Raw genomic sequence first — 24,425 nt, 5'->3', positions numbered from 1 at the left:
TCTAGCCAAATCCATCCCTAAAACTTTACTCATTAGCTGCCAAGTTGATGAGGTGGCGGAAGACATATATGTGTGTTTCTACCACCATATGGTAGATGCATTCAAATGTTTCAGTGGACGTGTGAACCTCTGTAAGCACCATGTGGCTTCTTTTGTGTTTGTGGCTTTTTGTCATCATGCTAGAGCCACATTGATGTTTTGTTGGTTGCTTAAGTGTTTGTGATACATGATCAGATGTGCAAAAAGGAGATTCTTTGGAAGGAAATTAATCTTTGGAACTTGTGCTTTGGAACAAGACACAGGGATGTGCTTGAGTTTATTTTGATTTGCAGCAGAAATATTGGAGCCTGATGGAACTTATTCAAGACTGTTTTCAGTTCTTTTTTTTTTTTTTGCTCTGCCATATAAAATCAAGTAGTGGTCCCTGTGAAGAGGAGCACTTGAGTGAAGAAACCGTCCACTCTGCAATGTCACCTTTTAATTCCTAGCAATCGTTTACCTCCTTCTCACTTTTATAAAGCTTTTCTACTGCAGAAGTTTTGACACGTAATTCCAGGAAAAGCAAATTTGTATTTAATATTAATGATGTTTGATGTTTCAGATTTAGTTTGGCTAATTTCAGTGCACACACTGACTTGCAGTAATGGCTTTCTCTGACACCTAAATGGACCAGAGTGTTGTTAATGTTTCTCATTCCATCTCTGCTCTCACTTTTAGAACTTTTTTTTAAACTAAAAACGCACTACTAATGTTGAATTAGTACTAAATTCGAACCATGCATCTTAGATTATATGGTCTGAATCATCACTTAAAATAAAAAAGGGAAAAAGAAAAACGTAATCATTTTAGTTTTTATTAGTTGGTTCAACACTTTAACATTTTTTGAGTTGTTACTCATTGTCTTTGTGGTTTACATACTTACAAGTGCCGACACCAAAATTCAATATGTCAAACTTTTAACCTCATGACACTACTGACCTTTCCTCCTCTTGTATTCTTTTTTTCTTTTGAATTTTCACTCTGAGGCAGTAAAACTAAATCGAAACCACCTGGACCTCGTGAAATAACCCGCTAAATTATTTAAGACTGAATATCATGGTCGGTTTTGATATTAGTCTATTTTAAACAAATCTGCAACCTTTTATTCACCCAAAGTTGTTTAGATTTCTCTAACTCCATCTTTTCTTACAGCCCACTCAGTCCTCCAGAAAGCTGTTTTAAAAGCTAAAAGATAAAGATAAAATGTTTATTATTCATGACCACCTACTCCTAATTCTACCTAATGAATTTTTAAAATTTCCTTACTCTGCCTATATAGTGTCAGTAATGGCTGCCGCTAGAGATGTGAGAGTTGGTACTGTGGCTTGTGATCATGATTCCTTAAGGGAAAGGACCTCCTGTTATACAAGTGAGCCTTTAATAGGATGTTTCAAAGTGATATTATTGCATAACTTACCTGATAAAGTGAAAGTATATTTTTTGCCATAGCATGCTTCCGATCCTTCATCTTAATCAGCTACAATGCAAACTAAAACTGCAAAAAATATGTATACACGGGGCAGGTGGTGGGATTACTCTGGCTACCTGTGACATAACAAGAGGTTTAAAAACGGTTTGCTATAGAATCACAAAGTCACAGTGGGAGGCCCTGAGCACGAGGATGGCAGGAACAACTGTACATTTAATCCATCCACCATTAATGTCATCCTATAATACCACAGAACAAGACCAGCAAAGCTGATGTCAAGAAATGTAACAGTTATCTATCTAACACTGATGTAAACCAGTTTAAAAGATGGAAGGAAATACTAACTTTGTACTTTTAACATGTATTTTTTTTTTTATTGCAGCACTCAATAATAAACTGGTAGTGGAACCCTAAATCGGCACTCGATAATCAAAACTTTGAGAACCCCAGCTCTCGCTTAAATTGAAGAGTGAGAATTTTGTAGTTTCACAGCACAAACCCTCCCACCCCTTAATCTGTTCCAAAACAAATGTTTCTTTAGTTTCCAGAATTGCAACATTTGCTCAGGAGATTGCAAAAAGTTTAAATTTTGGTGGATGCACTTGGAGGTATGTGGTTTCTATTTTTGTACAAAAAGTGTTCTTGGGTTTAGTTTTAGGGATGCATCGAATGTGACTTACTGCAAAAAGTGACCCCTTTTATCTGGATGATGGTCCCAAAATATCTACATATTCAGTTCACATTAATGTAAAACAGCAAATCCCGAGAATAAAGAAAAAAAATAGAAGAACAAAGTGTTTGGAAAAAATTTGATGCCTGGTGATAAATTTAACACACAATATTGCAGAAGGAACCACACTGCATTTAAGTGCATTTTTATAACCAGCGTTTGTGGCTCTTGTTAAAACTAATGCAGTCTGATGCATAAGCCCTGCAAGTAAATCCTTCCTTTATTACTATACATTTAAATACTTATTGTTTGAGTGCTGCTTGTATTGGTGGATGTGGTGGTACTGAGTTGTTTTGGATTATGCCAGAACTTTCTTGTTTTTATATCATTTATATTGTATTGATGTAAATGGGGTGGACGAGAGAGAGTTGTACATAGAAGTAAAACAAATTACACAATAGGTTTATTTATTTACTTTACAAAATTTAATTAATTCATTATGGAAATATATCTGTGATAGAAACAAAAACAAAAGCAGTTCTCCCTTGTGTTAGCTACTCATTAGCTTTCTGTGACTGGACCTAAATTAAAAATGTTGTTTTTTGTTTTTCAACATGAATTTCACACTTTCATGTCCGTGAACACAACTTTTAATCAGGCTATATCAGTCCATATATACATTTCACAGATTTTCACACATCATTTGTATGATTTGTAAGATCATAATTCAATACAAAAGTGTTGCTTGATTAGGTTTAGGCATTAAACACAACTAGGTTGGAGCTGGGCAAAACCCCCCCGCTTGTTTATGTTTATAAAAATGTCTTAATTTGTGTTAAAATACAACATTGCTGCTCCTGGTTCCCATAGTAACACTTCCCTGCTTTCTCTACAAAGATACAAAAAGTACATGCTTCTGACATGAAATATATTTCCTATTGAAATACATTACATACAAATTTGTGTTCACTGACACAAAATTGTAAGACAGCGGTCCCCAACCTTTTTTGCGCCACGGACCGGTTTATGCCCGACAATATTTTCACGGACTGGCCTTTAAGGTGTCGCGGATAAATACAACAAAATAAAACTAGTACCGGTACCGAAAAAAAGAAAATTTATTCATAACACACGTGAAAAGACCAAGGAAAACCGAGTAAACGATAAAAACGATAACAAAATAACGCTGAAAAGCGATAAAAACCCTGAAAACCAGACATTTCACACCTGAGCCTCAACTCTCACGGCCCGGTACCAAACGACTCACGGACCGGTATCGGTCCGAGGCCCGGGGGTTGGGAACCGCTGTTGTAAGAATTTGTTTTCATGAATATGAAAAAAAAGATTAATTTTGTGAGTGCTGCCTATTTGGTGGTGAAGCACAAAGAAAGCTGAGAGCCACTGATGACACCAACTTCTAGCCTAACAAAAAGTCTGCCTTTGTAAGTTTAAGATGTTCTTTCCTTAAAATTAAATCAATAAAAAATGAAAGCACTACTCTGTAATCTTGTAGTTTTGACTCATTTTTCCATATGAGAATGTTTGCTTTTGCAAGGAAACACTCTTAGTGGCAGGTGATTTAACTAAACCCAATGGGTCGAACAGGTGGCTATCCCAGTTGGCAGGGTTGGAGGAAATCTTTGCCTTTTCACACATCATTATTTTGTGTGTGTGTGTGTGTGTGTGTGTGTGTGTGTGTGTGTGTGTGTGTGTGTGTGTGTGTGTGTGTGTGTGCGTGCGTGCGTGCGTGTGTCTGTAATGCAGTGCAGTCAACACTCGATAGCCTCCTCAGTGGTTTGAATGACACGCTTCCCTAGGAACGGTGGGGGGCAGAACCATATCAGTCAGTGATGGATGGTGGGAGGGTGTTTTCAATGATGGATCTGTAGGTCTATACCAGGAGTGACTGTGACATACTGAGCTGCCAAAATGCTTTGGTGTAAAGCATCCTCTGTGGTCAGATTTGAGATATCCTCATCCTCTCCACTCAGTGTTCACATCACTGATTACAGGTAGAGATCATGTCAAGTCCTTCTTGTCCTGGATTGAGAGTCTTGTTGTTTTTGGCTCACTAAAACAGCAGTCAGTCCTCTTATGTGTCATCGAAAGACCCGGTTGTGTTTTCTACAAGCTTCAGCAGCTTGAATAAAGGGTCACTCGAGGTGCCGTCTTTGGAGCACACAGAAAGCAGAGCAGAGAGATAGAGACCCAGATAGCAGAGAGTCGATTCCTCACACACTGTGTCATAAGGTCTTTAACAGATGGGGGGGTGCTATGTTTAGCACAGATGACAAGTGCTCTAAAGAAACTTGGAGCATCGTGACAGAGTTTGCACTTTCAGCACGCACTACCTCACTTTGCAATTTGATTCTTCATGTTAACATTAACTGTAAGGGCTTTTTTTTGGTAGGTGTCACAATGTGATTGAATGTGTTATGTTTTTACTTTGAATTTATCTTGATAAAAGAGACATTTCACTGCATTGGATCATGCATGCAAACTAAGATGAAAAGAGTACTGAATGTCATACTCAAATAGAAGACCTGATGATCAGAAAATTAAAGACTTATACTAATCAATTTAAGATCTTTCTGTTAATCATGTCTTGCTTTGTAGACATCACTATCTGCTTGCTTCCACCATTTGTGTCAAAATGGTGACCCGCTCAAGTTAAATGAGTTGGCAGCTTGACCCTTAGGGAACAGTTCAGAGTGCACACCCCTTGTCAGGCTTGTGCCCAAACATGCTCCTGACATGATGCACCACCCTTGTGCTTGGACATTGTGGACTGAAAACTGCTGTTTGGTCTCTGAGTTGTAAGCATAACATCCAGCTATTATTATCAGCAATGATCTTTAAGAGACGTGAAAGTTGGGGCAATTTTACACAGAATTTGTTGCTCACTGTACATATTTTTAGGTATATCATGAAAATGCAGATGCGGTTGTGAAGTAGCCTGTGGAAAATTATAAAGATAGCAGGACAGCTGGAAGCAGTACAGAAGAGCACAGGAACACAAGAAGGAGAGAGAGGTCAGATTCTAATTATTCATGACTGGGAGGAATCAGACATTTTTCTTGATGATGGACATTTCTGCATTTAAAATGTTGTGTACCAAACAATACAAATTCATTAACATAATATATCATTATTTTAGGTTTTCAAATCAAACTGAAAAGTTGCTTTTACCAGTGTAAATCTGGAGTAGGATTAAAATGCAGTAACCATGAAAGAAACAAGTACGGCGTCCTGAATGTATTAGAGAATATTAGTCTGTCTTTTTTTGCATTTTCTTAAATTTTGAATCACATTTAAAAATCCATTAAAAACCAGTTTCTCTCTATTTAATCTTCTAAAATATGTATATTTATAAAAGGTTCTCTAAGATTTGTACAGTGCAAAGGCTTGTTTTCACCTTAATGATTTTTAAAACAAATCTTGTTTTGTTGTGTATACCTGCCCCAAAATGCCTCTGAAAATTGAAAATAATATAAAAGGAAGGAGAGCCATCTGCCAGAAAGCCCTAAAGGCAAACTTCTCAGACTAGCAAAGCAAAGTACATGCATTCAGCTGCTTTAAACCATACAGTATGTACGGGCAATATTTTAAGCTGGAGTACATATGCTGGCTGTAGCACTGATACATTATCACCGACTGCCATAAACAGAAACAACATCCACTTACGTTCTGAAACAATAAACAGTATTAAATGTTTCTGCACTGTGACAACTTGATTTAGTCGCCATTATTGTTGGGGTTAATTGACTTCCTCCTTCATACACTGGGAAAAAAAATGAACAGCTCATTATGAGGTTCTGCCACAGGTTTAAATAACATTTTAAAGTTCTCCAAGTTCAGTTTTTCTTACATCACAAAGCAGATTTTCTTTTAGGAACTTTTCAAAAAAAAAAAAAAAAACTAACAAACTGGAATTCATCCAAGAAACTGTTATCATATATGAAACCATAAGTAAATAAAAAATAACCTTTAGCTTTTCTTTTACAGACAAATGTGCCTTTTTTTTCAAAATGTCTTTGACATTTTGTTTATTATAAATAAACAAAATATCCCACTCAGTGAGGTCATTTGTCTCATCAATTGCAGACAAAATCGAAGTGATCTTGTTGAGCTAATCTGAGCATTCAAAGCAGAAATATGGTGGAAAAATCAATAACTGGCAAATCTTTCAACCGTGCATACACCAAACACCCACATACCCCAAGTGTGCAAACTAGCATTTTTCAACTATTTGGCATTCTCATGTGTGGTAGTCAAATTCACCTTTTGCATTTTAACATCCATGGTTTTGATTTTAGAGTTCTTTCCTTTTGCAGCCTTGCCTCTCATAAGATAAACTCACATCCATTTGTCAAGTTTGTCTGACTTTTAGTTCTTAGACCAAGTGGGTCAAAAGTCGTATCCCTATACTTTCAGATTGAATAATGCTGTATATGTTTGAGCATTGCATTTTCAGTTTACATTAAAATCATGTGTGCAGCAAAACCAAACCTCTTTCACAGCTAGGAGCCCTTGCAATTTTTATGGAAATTTGGTAAGACTGTTTTACATATTTCATTACGGTGTTTAAAATTATAACTGTTTCACTGTGTAAACAGTTACTCAGTCATTAAGCATCCATTTTCACTGCTTCTACCAACTGTATACCATTCCCGCAAAAGGAAAGATACAAAAAAATTGAAACTGGCTGCCGTTATCACAAATCATCAAACTTTGTCAGCTAATACTAAACATGAAAGTGTAACATTTGGTTTATATAATCAAACTGGCTGGACAGCATTTCATAAATGAAACCAGTTTTACTGTATTTTTGGCATCTTTGGAACATAGTATTTTTTTCCCCAGTTCAACTGAATTTTGTTGATTTCATTTAGTGCCATTTCACAGTAATAGTCATGTCTTTCTAGTGCTTTATGTTAGTAAAGATCACGCAGCATTAGAGAATCTCACTTCATCCCCTGTGAGCAAGCCCTCGGCGATTATACCACAAGTAAGCCTGGCCTTTGAGAACAAAGTGCTCTATTGGGATAATATGGTCTTCTTAAGCATATAATGGGGCCTGCTAATTCAGAATTTTGTATGAAATAAAGGATTTAGAATTAATTTCTGGATTTAACATGGAGCCAGTGATATGGGGAGATATGATCTCTTACTCGTCCCCGTTAATGCTGAAGTGAACTAAACTGAAGGCTTTTCTGAGACAGTGGGCTAATAATTAACAAGAATAGTCTTGCCTACAAGAAAAAAAAATGCATGAACTAATTTTTTTTCTTTTAGGCAAGACTTCTTTTGATGTTTGAGGACAAACATCTTGAAACTACTGCCTCACCTGAAACAGTCACATCACCAACAGGTTCGTCTCAGTTCACAAATTCTTTTTGAGAAGTCGCCATAACTTGACTAAAGATGAGGTAGGCAGCAGAGAGACTTGGGCTCCCCAGAGTGATCTGCATGATTGAAGCATGGTGATGTCAGTCCCTGTGGAAGACAAAGCAGGATGAGCTCGGTGTTATTGGCTTTGGCTTCTCTCAATTCAGTCGAATGTCAAAATATTAAAGGTCAAATCTGAGAGATGGAAATATTATGAAAAGGTCTAAAGCATGCTCTGAGTTTTTATCACCAGTCTCTTGGGACTGAACATTTGACAGTACGGTGACACTGCACGGCTGAAATTAAGTAGCATTATTTGGAGTCACAGTTTACCATTTTGGCTCAATTAAACCCATTATAGCTAGACAGTGTATCAGAATAAGCAAGTCTAAGAAAATAATGGCGATAATGAAATAATTCCCACTAATATACTGTCCCTTTATATACTAATGCATCAGTCTGAATCATAGCCAAATATCCCTGTTGTATCCAGTGCTACGTTGTTGTTCATTCCCTCAGCGGTGAGAATATGTTTTGTTATTTCATTATACAGGAATTGGTTTTCTATTCAGAAGGCTCAGCTATTTGCTGCTCCACTTACCCTGACAGTAACAAAGTGAAACTTTAATCTCCCCTCAGTGTCAACAGCAGCTGATAGCAATTACGGAGAAAGCCTGGATACTGAAGTGGTGCGTTTGACTCAAAGAGTTGACCCACATCCCTCACTGAAAATTTAACTGAGTCCTCTTTATGTTTGCAGCTGCTGTCCAAGCCCAAATTTCTTTTCTGGCCCTAAATTGAATTAAGGAGCTACGCCACTGAAACAGTTACACAATTGTCTGGATCTGTGCAGATTTCAGCATGCAAATCAAAACATTATAGATATTGTTTTTCTTCACATCCTAGTCCCATACTAAGTGGCCATTTTATAGTTAAACAATGCAAATTAGATGTTGTAATTTTGTGTAAATTTAATCTGCATGAAGCTGGAGGAGAAAACTGCAGGCATTATCTCTGCCTGAATGTAGTGAGCACACTGCTGTTTTACCTACTGACACTTAAGTATAATGCAGCCTTTGCTGTGCTGCAGTCAACACACAAAGCTCCTGCTGTGTAAGAGTGAGGAGCTGTTGCACTGCAAGCTTTGCTTTCTCTGACAAAGAGCGAAACAATGGTGGAGCCCACTGTTCGTCGAGTACAAAAGCAGACTTCGAAGTGTTCAGTCTTTTCAAGCGTGCAATTATTATGTCTGTTTAAGTTTACGTTAATACTAGAACTGTTCAATCTTCATTATGTTGCTTAACACAAGTTAAAATTGAGCATGCTTTTTGTAAATGTGCTGAAAAATATCAGCTAATCAGATGAGGAATTTAACGTTGTTTCACTTTGCAACAATCCTGCTATGGAGAGCTGTATGTCTGTCATGAGGAACCAAAAGACAAAGTACACAATATGTCCTTACAAATGTCACTTAGCCAATATAGAGTAAATGCTTTAAGAGCAAAAAAATGTTTTTTAATTACTCAATTCCTTCCACCTGATCTATTGATCTAAATAGTGTCACATTGTCACTGATACTTGTTCTGTTCTGTGCTGCCTTTCCTGGAGCACTTCCCTACCTCCAGCTTTCCACATAGGCACATGTGAGGCATATATTCAAAATCCCTGAAGAGAGAGTTACTACCAAATTTAAATTAGTACATATAGAAAAAAACAATCTTCTGTTGACTGTAGTAGTCTAGACTAAAAAGATTTGGCTTGTAGCTAAATATTTATAGGCAGTGATACACTGCAAAATGCATAGTGTGTATCCCCGAGGCCTCAAACATTAGACATTTGGAGAGCATTTTTCTTTTCATTTTCCAGTTTTTACATTTAAAATCTTCATTAAAAAAAATATACCTATGTTTACCAGCTAGCTTTTCCTCTGCCTTTAGTTACACATTACTGCACATCTTAATGCCCTACCACTGCTGGTAAAGCTGTTCTGTGGAAGAATCTAAAATCATTGTCAGGACTGTGTATCACATCACCTCTGTGTGTGCACTTGTGTGCTATTATGTGTAGGAACAAGATAAACTAAACTCAAACAGAAGTCAAATTGAAGTACTCCATAATGGTACCACAGCAGAAAACTCCAGTGTATCTGCAGATACACTGGAGTTTTCTGAACTGATGATCAAAATGTTGCTATTTCAATTACAGATTTTTTTGTTGTTTTATAAATGATATGTAATAAGAAAAATACTTATTTTCTACTAGATTAATTATGCTATTGACTTTGTAGTCTATTATATGTCTGCACTCATACCATAGATCACAAAAATTGAGCTCATGCAATGTTGAAAGTCAGCATTCTTCAGATAGAAAATTAGAATGCCAAGTAGTACAGCTAAACTATCTCTTTCCATCTATTTTTTCCATATGCAGCGTGATTGAAACAGATGCTCTGCATTTGGGCCACACTGCGGGTTGCAAGGATCTGTCAGGTGTCTGAATTACAGATGCAAATATAGTCAGCTACTTTGCATGCCAGCATCATTTGCTCAGAAAAATACTGCACCTACACCTCGGGTCCCAATATTATCATCATTAAGTTGCTCCTCATCTCAACAGGATGCTCAACAACGAAAACAGTTGAGATAAATATGGCACCACACAGTCACTAAAAGGTCTTAAATGATGCTGGAAAACATAAAGGGAGGAAACACCAATTTTCTCTGCCAGATTATAATTTTAGCGTAGCACTTAGGATCTGAGGTAATGTTAGGATGTTTGAAAATGTTGCTATCCAGAGTCTTGACCTAAATAGGCAAGAGTCTAAATTCTAAATCAAGTAACTTATAGATGCCTATCTGCAGGTGTAGTCCAACTAAATATCTAAGCCTAAAATTGTTATTTACATACATATATATAATATGTCATGTGTTTTTTGTTTTGCAATGAATTCTAGAGGACTGACATTCAACTCAATAGTAAGTGCAGTTTCTGCAGGCAGACTTTCTTTTTATAGTCAGATTACCATGTGTCGCTGGGATGTGAATCACACTGAAATCATTAAGTTCTATCACATTCACAGCTAGCTTTCCCACTGCTTTCACAAACTCAGGTGCTTAATGCTAAGAGCGCAAGTTCAGGTAAAAAAAAAAAAAAAAAAATCCTGGTCAAGATGAAAACCTTTACACATCTTTGTTAGCGACAAGCAACAAGCCAGTAAAACAGAAACTGACAGATTGTCAGAGTGACATGGTGTGACAGAAATCTGCTATTTCTGGTCTCTGAATATACCAGTTAATAGTCACAACAATTAAACAGCTTTGCACTCTGCAGAGTTCTCGGGAGAGAACACGTTGGGTGTCAAAGCTGAGAAAGTCACATGCCAAGCAAGCAAGTATGCTTATTCACTTGTGATTTATTTCCTCCTTCAAATAACAATGCACCTAAAATGCACCTTTGTTCATTTCAGATGCAAGGTAAATAATGAGATTCTTTAGATCTTAATCCATTCATCGTGATGTGCATACTTATGAGCTTTCCCATATTCAGCAGGCCACCCAGGATGTATTTTGTCGATATAATTTGAACAAACCCTTGATGTTTTTGATGTAGTGCAGGTTCATGTTACTGGTTCAGAGGGTTTCTATTTTTTCTCCATCTGTCTGTCCATCTACTTGTCTATCTGGGAGATGTTATATGAGTTGGAGCAAGAAAAGGAAATATGAAATTAATTGGTTTGTTATTTCAATAACAAATAAACAACATAACTACCCCTACAGAGATGAGGGTTAATTTTACTGAACTGTTTTCTTATTTAAAAGGAAAAGTAACTGCAGTATAATAGTAATAATAATAATAATAATAATAATAATAATAATAATAATAATAATAATAATAATGACTGTTTCCAAGGAGACTTTTGTGTCGTTTTTTTATCCCCACATAAGTTTGATCAGTAATATATTATGGTTGACAAAGTAAGCTTTCAAAGATTCCAGTCTATGAATACACTCTGCTCCATTATAACATATTCCATTATTTCATGTTTTCCCTCACAAGTGCTTGCTCAGGGAATCATTTTAAAGTACTGGTACAAAAGCGAAGTACCTCGTTGAGTCTGGCCTCTAACCTATCCTCAAGAATAGATTTCAAACCAAGCTAAGGTATCTTAGACATGCATGGATAAGGCTGCTGTAGATGGGACTGAAAAGACTACAAACAAACGCCATGTACCAACATGTATTTTTGGCCTGCTGTGTTTCTTTTGATAGCTTAAAAGAAACCAACCCTCTTCACCTCAGATTTGGCCTCAGATGAGCGTCACATATTCAGAGTTTTTGTGTTTTTTGTTTTTTTTTATTTCGCAATACAAAAATGTACACATGCCATCGCTTTAGGAAGTATTCAGTATTGTTTTAACAATTTTAAGTCTATAATATTGGATTTTTCCCCTTCTCTGTCAGTTCAGACTTAAGAACCCATGATAAAAGTAACCAGCGTTGCAGCAGTTACAGCTTACACTAGCAGTCTGCTTGGGTAAGTCTCTACAGGCTTTGCAAACCTGGATTTGGACAGTTTATCCCATTCCTCCTGGCAGAGCCTGTGAAAGCTTCAGAGAACTGCTGTCTTCAGGTCTCCCTACAGATGTTCTGTGAAGTTAAAGTTTATACTTTGGCTGGGCCATTCACAAATTGTCATGACTTCCCCTAAAGCCACTGCACAGTTATCTTACCTTCTTTTTGTTTGCTGTTGCAATGTAGTTGGTTGCATTTTTATTCCCCCCCACTTCTGACCAGTTTTTGTTTTTCTGCTGTTGAGAAGGATTCAAGAAGGTGATATTGCCTCTACCATGTTTCACCCATTATCCAACCTGAAACATGAAAACAAATAAATTAGGAAATAAAGGAAAATCTAAAATGAAACAATGCAACATAAGCTTGTTGTCATAGTAGTATAATTAAAGCAGAAAAGAGAACAAAAACACCAAAGCTAATTGTTATAGAGGTCACGATGTGTTCTGATTATGATGTGATGCAGGTAAGCAGGTTGATAAACTGCTTCAATTTTTAGCTCCCAAAGGATTTATCTTTAGTTTAGTTCAGCGTGTGAAGTTTTTACAAAATTTTGACTAAACTTAATAGAGGACCTGCTCAGGAGATAGAACAAGTCATCTACTAATTGGAAGTTTAACAGGTTGATTCCTGGCTGACCAGTTTTGCATGATCACATTTCAAGGCAAGGGGTGCATGGTACATAATATCCCAATAACTAAGGCATTTTCAAACATAAATCATAATGCATACTTACTAGTTTCACCTTCCAGATTCTTCTTACTAACTACCCATGAACATGCCGTACCTATGTTTTTTTTTTGTTTGTTTGTTTTTTGTTTGTCGAATATGTATTTGTATTTACAATGCCAAGGTTGATCTGCAGCCACTGGTGAGTGGAGACAAGTTCTTCATTTTTATTGATATACTGTAATGTAAAGAAGGGCGTTAGGCCACTCTGGTGTTCATCATGTTGGGAGGACATTGCCTTTAAGTCAGATGTTTTCATTTCAAGGGTTATCTGTGTGTGCGTGCGCCTACAGGTCTGTCAGTGATAATGAAATGCTGCATGTGGCAAAGAAGTATCTGGAGGGAAACAGTGCTGTTTTCATTAGGCTCATGTTTCACTGAGTGCACCTTCTCCTCATTTTGTTCAGAGACACAAAAACATGACGACAGATCCTCATCAAAAAGGCACACTGTGTATCATTACCAGGAAACACCTCTGCCGTCTGTCTGTTTTGTTCAGTGTGACCCATAGGGATGAAAAATTCCATTTACACAAACACAGTTTATCTATCACAACAACTGACATGGTGAAATCCCTGAAAACAGCCTCTTGTGTTGAGAAACACAACACCAGCTAAGAGTAAGTCTTATATAAAATTATGGTCACTCAAGAAAAGCTTCTTGCTTTAGCTCACCTATATGTTTTATTTTATTTTTTTTGTGTGTGTGTATTGTTTTTCTTGGTGCACACATCAGTGAAATCGTTGATCGAGTTGGAGCAGAAAAATTTGCATCTTGCACATCTGCTTTGCTACTGGAAACTGATTTTCCCGGAGGAACCCACCCGAGGGATTAATAAAGTTTCATCTAATCTAATCTAATCTAATCTAATCTAATCTAATCTAATGCTTGTAAAACCTTATACACTGTACCCCATGTACAATACTTCAGTTATTTATTTTTATATCATTTTCTATCATGCTTAGCTGTAGAAGCTAGAGCCAAGCATGGACATTCTGTGGTACACAAATATACCAGCAAGTGACCCATGCTGAAATGTGTGACATACTCGTGATCTCAATTTATATTCTGGCCAGCCTACGGTAGCATAAGGGACTAGTGATGCTGGGTATTATAAATGGATCAGCAGGGTGTTGTTTGATAACTGTCTAAAGAGAAATAACTTGAATAACTTGAATCTCAGCTCCAATTGGTAATGGAAAAAAATGGTGTATTGGTGCTTCAATTTCAATGACTACATGAAGACATTCACAAAATTGGGCTACTATCATAAGGATGCATGACAAACAAAATGATTTATGCCAGACTACTATATCTAGAAAGTTGCATCAACATATTGAGCCGCGATCGTGACTCAAGAGTTGGGCGTTCGTCTTGTAATCGGAAGGTTCGAGCCCCGGCTCCGACAGTCTCGGTCGTTGTGTTCTTGGGCAAGACACTTCACCCGTTGCCTACTGGTGGTGGTCAGAGGGCCCGGTGGCGCCAGTGTCCGGCAGCCTCGCCTCTGTCAGTGCGCCCCAGGGTGGCTGTGACTACACTGTAGCTTGCTATCACCAGTGTGTGAATGCGTGTGTGAATGGGTGGATGATTGTGTATAGTGTAAAGCGCTTTGGGGTTCTTAGGACCAAGTAAAGCGCTATACAAATACAGACCATTTACCATTTTTATTCAGAACATTGCTGTTACATTGAGACCAAGATCAAGTGGCTGATATGACTTGAGTTTTCACACATTTGTATCGATTCCTCGTTTTAAATGAGTGGCTGTGAAATGATTCCAATTAGCACTGAATGGTTCAGGCTACAATACATTCCTGTTCTTCTGAAGGTCTGTTTACTGTCCCTTAGTCAAAACTAAAAGTGGATAAGCAGTATTCAGTTTTTATGTACAATAAGCTTGTCTATAAACTCTAGGGCAAGTGCCCTTTATTAAATTAAATTGTTTATTCTTTAAATATGTCACTTACTTTTATTGTGTTTTTTTTTATTGTACTCTTTTTAAATCCTATCTGTGTCTGCTATTACTGTATAGCTTTGAGCTTCTTTTATATCTTGTCCTAATGCCTTTTATGTCTTATGTAAAGCACTTTGATCCCCTTGTAGTTGAAAAGCACACACAAGTAAGTGTGCATTGCTTTGCCTTGATACTGTTCACTTCAATCCCACAACTCCTTTGACTAGAAGCTCCTTCAAGCTTATTTTATTATTACTTCTTTTTGTGCAGATACCCCAGGTGAGCTATGCCTCCACAGCTCCAGAGCTAAGTGACAACACCCGCTATGACTTCTTCTCCCGAGTGGTGCCTCCTGATACCTACCAGGCCCAGGCCATGGTAGATATTGTGAAGTATATGCGCTGGAACTATGTTTCCACAGTGGCCTCAGAGGGGAACTATGGCGAGAGCGGTGTTGATGCTTTCATTCAGAAGTCTCGGGAGGATGGTGAGTACACTTGGCCTTGTACATCATTACTGCATAACTTGCACACCAATGTGGGAAGGTGTCACCTATTTGAGCTTGCTGCACTGATGAATGATATATCTCAGTGACACAGCTAGCAAAAGTCAGCCACTGAGGTCAAATGTTAGATTTCAACCCAGAACTTGCATATGCAGAGGTCTACTTGAATACCACAGAGTACATCTGTTTGTTGTTACCATGCATATAATTATGATATGAATGGCTTTGAAGCACCATTCAGTTTTACAAGAGTGATGCTATAGAGACAATATCAGTCATATGTAGAAGTTGCTAATTAACATCTAGAATATACACCTAACAATGCACCCATACACAATGCCAATCACAGTAATCTACACTAAAGTTTATTAAAGCCAAACAACTCTGTAAAATGTTTCATACCCACACAGATTTTCAATTCAATTCCATTTTATTTATATAGCACCAAATCACATCAACAGCTGCCTCAAGGTGCTTTACATTGTAAGTGAACTGTAGTACCTGGAATGACCAGTTGAGGCTGTCTTCAACAGCAGTTTATTCCTTATAAAGTCCAATGTAAAATGGCTTACCTTAAAAAGTATAGGTACAGCTTAATACAAAGAGCTTATTTCTCCATATGTGAGAACTTCACAGGGTGTCAGTTTCTTAGTCAAATGTTTTAGGTCTCAAGGTTAAGTTTCATTTATGTTGGCTGCCTTTTGGAACATTTTTAATGCAATTACTTAAATATGTGGCCATGTTAAGCCCATCCGGCCTATTTCGCAGTCCACCCTTTTGTCACTTTTGGCTTCTAACATACCAAAAATGGAGAAGGCCATAAAGTTAAAGTAGAGGATTCAGAATTAAACAAACTACAAAGTGATGTTGAACTAAAGTCATGGCCAAATGTTTTTGGCATCAGCAAAAATTTGGGTTTTCATAGACTATATTTCTTTTTAAAAATATTTTTTCATTTCTTTGTTATATTAAAGAACAGTCATAAGCATTTCATACGTTTCACTGCCAAAACGTTAAGGCTATTTTGTTTTAGATAAATAGCATTATTATAATATGTTTAGTTATTTTTTTTTTTTTATCTACAATAAAATGGATCAGACTTTAACTGTATTATCAACACAATTTTTTGGGGGATTGTTCAAGCTCAGTACATATCTCTCTAAACACACTAATCTATATAAATTATTCAGAAAAATCATAGATATTAGCTGCTACAATTTAGTTTGAGCTCTTAATTGAAACTGTGTGCTTTCACAATATTAAGTGAGCAAATCCCTGTGACTGTGGATTTGAAGTATTCTGCTAATTCATTGCTGCACTTGTTCTCCTACTTTGCCACTGTCATGAGCTGAATAAAGAAAATAACCTGAACGGGCAAATTATCTGACTCAGCTCCCATAGCAGCAGCCCTGGCAGCCCAGGAGCCACATGCTTGGAGCTTCACCAGAACAGCTTTCCCTTAAGAGAGCCAGCAAATAAGACTGAGTACAATGTGGGTAAAAAGCAGATGATGAAAGGTAAATATGAATTCCAGGTGGGGTTTTGTGATCTCTGCTTTTGTATCCCTCTTCTCTGGCAAAAAGTGCCTCGAGCTGGGAATCAGTGGCCTTCAGTGTTTATTTCTGTGTAGTGTCTGAGATGAGAAGCTTCTCATCTCCCATATACTGACCCAGGATGTGACCCACCCTGAAGGGATGGTTGTAAGAGCTGTGGTAGGATACATGGACACGAAAAGCAGTCACTTGTTTTGTTTAAAAAAAAGAAAGCTTTCCAAATCACATACTTTTTATTTTTACCTTCACTATGCCCTTTTAAACTATGTAATACTGCATGGAGGGTGTATACATTTGGGACTCACTACTTCATCGTAATGTTGAACTTTTGATGCACTTAGTTGCTTAGTTGTAAATGGCACAGAGGATTGTGGACAGGACAGGCAAAAAGTATGCTGGTGGAAGTAATAAAACAACCTGGTATTTTTGTCAAACAGCAATTGACATAAATATTTTTTTTCTGCCATACTAAATTTTAATATGTGTATTAGTTACACCTAATGTTGGAAAAATCCCCTTTTTTCACCTTGTATTTTACTGCTACATTCTAGCAGATGTTTTCTCTGCTGGCAATGAATGTGTTATATTAAATTACCAAAGACATCAAAGCAAAGAGCAGTACAATGAGGACATAGTAGGTTCTAATAACACCAGATAATTTGGAACATCTTACGTGGAGCTGATGCAGCCACCGGATGCTTTATTCTTCAATTTCAAAGGACCTATTTTATGAAACGCACATAGTTTCTGAAATGGAAACTTCCTAATGGTCATCTGGGGTCTACTTAATGGTCTCTTATTGCTTACTACTTTCGTATTTATGAATGTACGATTCTTTCCGAGTGCAGACTTTAGGAAACAAACAGGAGACAGAAAGACCAGTCAGTTCTGGGCAGTAGAAGCTCATCTCTGGCTGAAGACTGCCCTTCTCTGCAGAGACGTTGATTACTATGGAGCATGCCCCAATAGATGTCATTAATCAAGTTAATGAAACACAATGTCAATAAGAACCCTAACAAGATTTCCCTTGCAAACCAATGGCCTGTCTGACATCAACATAAAAAACCCTGCTAATGGAGTAACTGCTACCCCCATGTGATGAGGATTACAAGTGTTAGCCACAGAGTTGGGCTGAATAAGCCCATGTGGAGAATGTAAAATGAAGAAGAAGAAAAGGGGAGCACAAACAACTCTGCATTGCTCCTGGGTGGTTTATTTGTAGATCCAGGGAACAGACAATTTTAGAATGGGCTGATTGTTATGCCTAGTGAGCGAAAACAAAGTATGAACTCAACACATGGGGAAAATGCATAATTATGTTTTATTAACTGATTCTTACTGAAATGATCTTTCAGGTTAAAAGCAGTTCACATTTAAATATTAAGGTTGGTGGGGCTTTATATTTATGTCATAAATAACAAATCCCATGAAAATATTAAAACACCAACCGGGTGTTTGTGCACAACTTTGCAGGTCTGAGTTACAGTATTATTTAAAGATTAATACATGTAGCACTGTGGAAACATCTTGAGCTGCCTTTCCTTATATTTTGCTTTGGCGTAGCCAGACTTTCTTGCAATTTTCAAAGTGGTCTTGAAAAATAGTTCTCCAGGGTTTTCGAAGGTCTTTCAAAGTCCTTTGGATATTGGCAGCTTCTTCACTCATTTTCATCCTAGTCCTTGTGCTGGACCATGAGTCATCCAAGCACATGTTATCTAGCCACCATTGTCACACAATACAGTCAGAACTTTTCATCATCAGCTTAACACACGGAAGACCAGAATCATTAAAAATTTGCCATCACATTGCTTAAAGAAATTACAAGGAAGCTTACCTAAGAGAGTTCAGGTTGTTTTATAGAATAAAGATGCTCATTTCAAATACTGATTTTCATGCTGATAAGAAATGTACAAACTAAGCAAAATATGAAGAGATATGGGGTGACTCAAGACTTTTGCACAGTACCATATGTGGTGCACTAGTACTGAATTTTGATAATAAGTTTGTGCATTAGAGCAAGCCTTAAGATGCATAGGGCTTGTGTTTATCGTAATGCAGTAATGCACCACTCAACGCAATAGTGTAACAACAATGGAGTTTTATGGCATAGGGGAATAAGCTAGATCACGCTTTCTTCTTACTGCTTTATAAATATTTGATGCACTCTTTGAAGAATATCATGAAAGCTGCAAGGTAAAGAAACTGGAAAGTATTGTAGATTGTGTACAGACAGACTTGTGAACATCTGCATTCTAAATGACCGCAGTCACCCAGGGAAGAGATCACAGCACACACAGCGATGTCCCTGTTTCTATCTGTATGGCCTTTTAATCTCTAGTTCACACCCGTGTGTGATGTGTCAGGCAGTTATGTCTTTATTTATTATTTGACATAACGCAAATGACCCCTGAGTGCCTCAGATATGTCCTCTTGCAATTTGTTTGAACAATTACTTGTCATTGCTTAATTAGGCAAAACGAAAGGCTAAATAATCATCACTCTTCTTCTCTAGCAGTTCACTCTCCATCTTTTCTCCCTCTCTGACAGGGACGTAATGGTTACATATTGCTCTTAATGCAAAGACACTATAAAAGCCAATTTCCTTAGCCAAGTGCTATTTGAACTTCGATCTTAAGTAATACCCTATAGAAATGTTAGCTGACCAAATGATTTCATGTGACATCATTCCCTTTCTGCTTCTTCTGTGGCAGCTTGTACTTTATAATGTCAATGCACATTAATACATATTTAAAACAAAGACAAAAATGGAGAAATACGTGACGCAGATTCAATCAAAAGTGCAGGGGGAAAAAAGCAACGGATTAGGGTGTGGGGGAGGTTATGGGGGAAAGTGGAGTTTATTTTAGCCTGAACTACCCGGGGGATGTGGCACAAATTGGCCACAAAAGAGGCTGTTGTGTGAATTTTTATAGATAAGGTTAGTATATGAATAATTACATGGACACCAAAAACAATAAAATGAGGTTACTGACTTAAAACTATGAGCATCAAATTTGTTTCTAGTTGGTAGTCTGTTTGGTTGTCAGAGAAAAACAGAATGACATTTAAGTGACATTCAATAGCTTTAGCATTGCACCCAGCAACAGGAGATAATCAGGTTGGTGTACAAGAAGGATACCCCCCTCCCCCTCCCCCAAGAATATAAGATGAGTGGCAAAATTTTCCTAATGACTATGTACATGAAAAATTCTGGATAAAGCTAGACAAAAAATGGACATATAACTGATTTTAACTTTCAAAGAGAGTTGAATTTGTCTGTCTACTTATTTAAGTCCATCATTCCAAACTTATGAGAAGAAGACAGATTTCAATTACGCAACATAAGACAATAATTTAAATTAGACAGTTCAGGCAACTAATCTGGATTACAATTCTGCAGATAATCCAGACAGCTCCTTTTCATAAGAACATATCAATAGCACTTTTGTCAGGGGGATAAGATTTTCTCAGCTTCCACTGAGCACTTTCTAATGGCTTCATATTAGCTTCATTAGAATAGGCTTACACATTACATTACAGTAGTGTAACGATTCCATGACAGTTTCTGAAGCAACATGATATCTTGTGTTGCAATCTTAACTTAGTTTAAAGTGACAAAAATACATACTGTACATATACATGTACATGTATGTATATGTATATGTATATACATGTTTGATATGTTGGTCACTGCTGTGCAATCATGCCGTGTTTCAATTTTTGAAGGCTCATATTTAAATAAAAAAATGTAAAAAGATTTTAAAATTTCAAATGTTACCAAAGTTGCTCAATTTAGTTCTTACTGTGCGAGAAAAATGCACTAACATTGCAAATATTGATTAGACACTTCCGAATTGCTTTAATGTTCCATCACATCCAAAAGGTGCTCTATTGGGTTGAGATCTAGAGACTTTGAAAGCCATTGAGTACAATGAACTCATTGTCATGTTCAAGAAACCAGTTTGAGATGATGTGAGCTTTGTGACATGGCATGTTACCTTCCTGGAAACATCCATCAAAAGATGGGTACATTGTGGTGTTAAAGGAACATGGTCATCAACTATATACAGGTTAGCCATCACATTTGAACAATGCTCAGTTACAGGCACAAAGGAGCCAAGAACATATTCCCCACAACCTGTGTTAAAAAGCAATTGAACAGATGTGCCTAATTACGAAGTAGGAAACATTTCCATCAATTTTTGGCGTTCACAAAAACCAGTAATGTTGTCCAATAGTTTTATTAAAAGATGCCTCCAAAGCCAGTTTCCTTACTTTCCCTGGTGCTCTTTACCCTGGTCAACGCATGAACCAAATTAAGCAAAAAATCATGAAAAAAAAAAAGATCATCAAAAAATTGTAACATAAGTTTTTGTAACATAAAAATGATATCAAGTAATTAAAATCTTAAATCTTATTTACCTACAACATAATCGTTTTAGCTTTAATCAGGGTGGAATTATTTTTTTACACAGCTATATTTATTTGCTGATGTAGTGGTTTGCATTAGCATTTAACTGAACAATGTCAAACCCAGAGAGGATTTCTAAAATGTACTAATTGCTCAGTCCATTTAGAAAAACAAGAGGTGAGTATTGGCAACAACATTGATAAAAACATTACTAAATGTAAAAATAATAAACATATTTGAATTCCCACTTTGATCAAAAACTGCATTAAGAAGCTCATTAAGATAGTGATGTTGTATGCAGTTGCCCTGAATCGATCCTATGGATGTTACTATGGAGATTTTTTTCCTTAGGTTAGGTTACAGAGGTCACTCAGAGTTCACTTAATAGAGGAGCTTCACTTGAAGGAATGTAATGACTGAGCATCTCTCTAGACACACTAAGGGCACAGAGCTCCTCTTTTCAAAGATTAGGTAAAAATCATGTCCGACATTAATATTCCGTCTGTCTCTTATAAGACCTGTGACATTTGTAGTGTCTTATTCAGAGAGTAAAGTATGAAGAGTAATGTACAAAAAAACAACAGGTCCTTCAACTAAATCATTTGTTGCTACAGTACCGCCTGAAACGACCCATGTAAGCATTCCTGAAACAAATGCTTTTAAAGGTCAGACAAAGGTCACATTAGGTGGAATGAAAGTGGCATGGACACATTTTACTGTTCATTGAGAGACTGGACTCCAGTTTATTTACTTGAACCTTTTCTTTTACTCACTCGTTCTAACTCGTGGTTTGGTTATGTTTCAGCAACAACTGAGAAAAAAACAACTGAGTTAAAATTAGGAAAAGAACTTGCATTTCACAAAACTGTTTACTGTGCAGACACTAGTTCAAAGCTGTTGAGCCACCAGAGGTCATTTTCCTTAAAGCATAAATATTGGATATCATAAATAATGTAAACAAATACATAATTTTGTATAATGAACCCTGTTACTTTATTTCAATTCATGTGTGCATTGCTGCACTCCTTAGCCAACATTTCCTCAGTGGTATTGCAGTGTGACCAAATCTGGTACCACAAGTTTTCTCTGGCACTCACTCAAACATATACAGTCACTCAAACACAGAGTTAGATTACACTAATGCCTAATACACGCATGCATTGTCTGTACAACAAAGAGCTTTGGACATTTTCCAGTGAACTCATGGAAGAATGAGTATGCAGTGTTTCTGTACAAATACAAGAGCTTACAGAGTAATTTCATGATTTCACACAAAACCATGTGAAAATATTTGTTTAATAAATGCATTACATTGCCTTTTATATGCCAGGCAACCAACCCAACATTGTACCAGACAAAACACAGACAAATCCTAAGAATTATTGTACTGACTCCAAACTTGATTGTTTGTCCTATTCGCACATGTTTACAGGAAATACAGCTTTTTATTTCCTGTAGTTTCGCCTTATCTAAGCTGCACTATTTCTGTGAGAGCAATGGTTATTGTTAATTAATTTATATGTGGTTCCTATAAGGAAAGATGTATTTTATGATTTTATCAGCCTAAGGTTAATTCATTTCATTTTTACTTTCTCTCCATTTTATATATGTGTTGTTTTTATATAGTTGCTAGGGGTGCAACGATATTCGTATCGATATTGAACCGTTCGATACAGTGCTTTCGGTTCGTACGCATATGTATCGAACAATACAACATTTGTAATTTATTTTATCAATTTTCCTTCTGACGATGCTGTCTGTGTTGAGCGCTCAGTGAATCTGTGTTCGACTACTCCGCCTAGGCTGCACTGTCCAGCGCAGATCCACTGAGCGCTCAACACAGACAGCATAGTCAGAAGGAAGAGCGCAGGGCAAGCTAGCGAGACAGAAGTTAAGCTCTCCTTTTAACATGGACCTCCCCCACTCTCATTCAGATCTGGCGTTTGGAATTATTTTGGTTTTCATGTGACGTATGACCCTGAAGGTAAGCGAGTCATGGACTAAAGTAAAACAGTATGTTGGATGTGCCATGCAATGCTCAATTACATGGGTGGGAACTAGTGTGTTAGCGCAGTTAGCTCGTTAACGTGTTGGCCGTCTAGCCCCATGCACGGGGCGATAGGCGGTAGCTTGTTAACGGAGATTTGCCATGTTGTGGTGTTAAGGTCATTTCAACGAGATTAACCTGAAAGCACTAGTGGGAACACAACGAATATGACTGCACATTTACGCCGACATCATCCTAGTGCAAAGACAAAAACAACAAGCATGCTACTAACTTTAGCCGAGTCATTTAGACAGCTGTTAGCACATGATTCTCCTTATGCTGCTGAGAATATAGCCCAGAAGAAGTGGATAGTATAGCTTTTATTTTGGAAAGAGCCATTTCTCTGTAATAAACTCTCTTTTCCAAAGATGAGTGATTCCTCAATCAGATACAGGGCTTGCAATATCGCTAGCCCGACATCCCGGAGCTAGCGATTTTTTCAGTCGGGCTACCAAAATCTATCTCTTCCCTGCCCGTCGGGCTATTGTAGGAAAAATATATGTCAATGCTTTTGCATTCTTTCGGAAATGTAGCTGGGTAATTATGTCATTGGCATCGGTGAGCCACTGTCAATATGTGACATATTGAAGTCGCGTTTGAATTTGCGCTTGTTTTTTTGCTTTCACTTTGCAATCGTGCGAACTGTGTATAGAGAGCGACAGCACTGATCTGTGAGTGATGATAATTTGTGCACCAATTCCTCTGACATCTCTTATTAATCGTTAGCTTACTATGCAAACATGACAAGTGAAATCTCCCGCAGCTTAAACATGTGAGAGGTTGATCGCGCAGAGAATCGCTGAGCTTATGTGAGTGCGTGTGTAAAAGCAGCAGGATATATATTTCAGTTCTGCTGAGCCAAATAAGACAGGTCAGGGTGAAGAAGTGACAGCCAAAGAAAAGCTTACCACAAAACGGAGAAGTTATGACAAATCAGACTATGAGGCAAAAAGAAAGTGCAGCTTTATGGTTTCATGGACAAAAGAATTTCTGTGGCTGCAATATGATGAGCTAAATAACCAGGGCTGCACATAAGTGGTCCGCAGGTGCGCATTCGCTGTCAAAATAAAAAACACGCACAAGGGTTAGGGTTAAATTTAAAAACTGTACTTTTGAGTTAAAATATATATTTA

At 37.3% G+C, this 24,425-nt stretch overlaps 1 protein-coding gene across 7 annotated transcripts in view; it reads left to right on the top strand.

The window, feature by feature from the left end:
* Positions 1-24,425, top strand: part of grm4 (glutamate receptor, metabotropic 4) — a 194,994-nt gene that overhangs the window by 96,670 nt on the left and 73,899 nt on the right. For all 7 annotated transcript variants that reach the window (XR_003272395.1, XM_026167030.1, XM_026167025.1 and 4 more), the window contains one exon: positions 15,047-15,263. Coding sequence is in view for 6 of the 7 variants with exons in the window: in XM_026167030.1 (XP_026022815.1) it covers positions 15,047-15,263 (217 nt within the window). In the remaining variant the exon portion in view is untranslated. The remainder of the gene's footprint in view (positions 1-15,046; positions 15,264-24,425) is intronic.

Source organism: Astatotilapia calliptera, chromosome 5 (assembly GCF_900246225.1).
Source record: "Astatotilapia calliptera chromosome 5, fAstCal1.2, whole genome shotgun sequence".
In the NCBI taxonomy this organism is placed as follows: Eukaryota; Metazoa; Chordata; class Actinopteri; order Cichliformes; family Cichlidae; genus Astatotilapia; species Astatotilapia calliptera.
The sequence above is the reverse complement of the archived record's forward strand: the minus strand, read 5'-3'. Positions and strand labels throughout refer to the sequence as shown.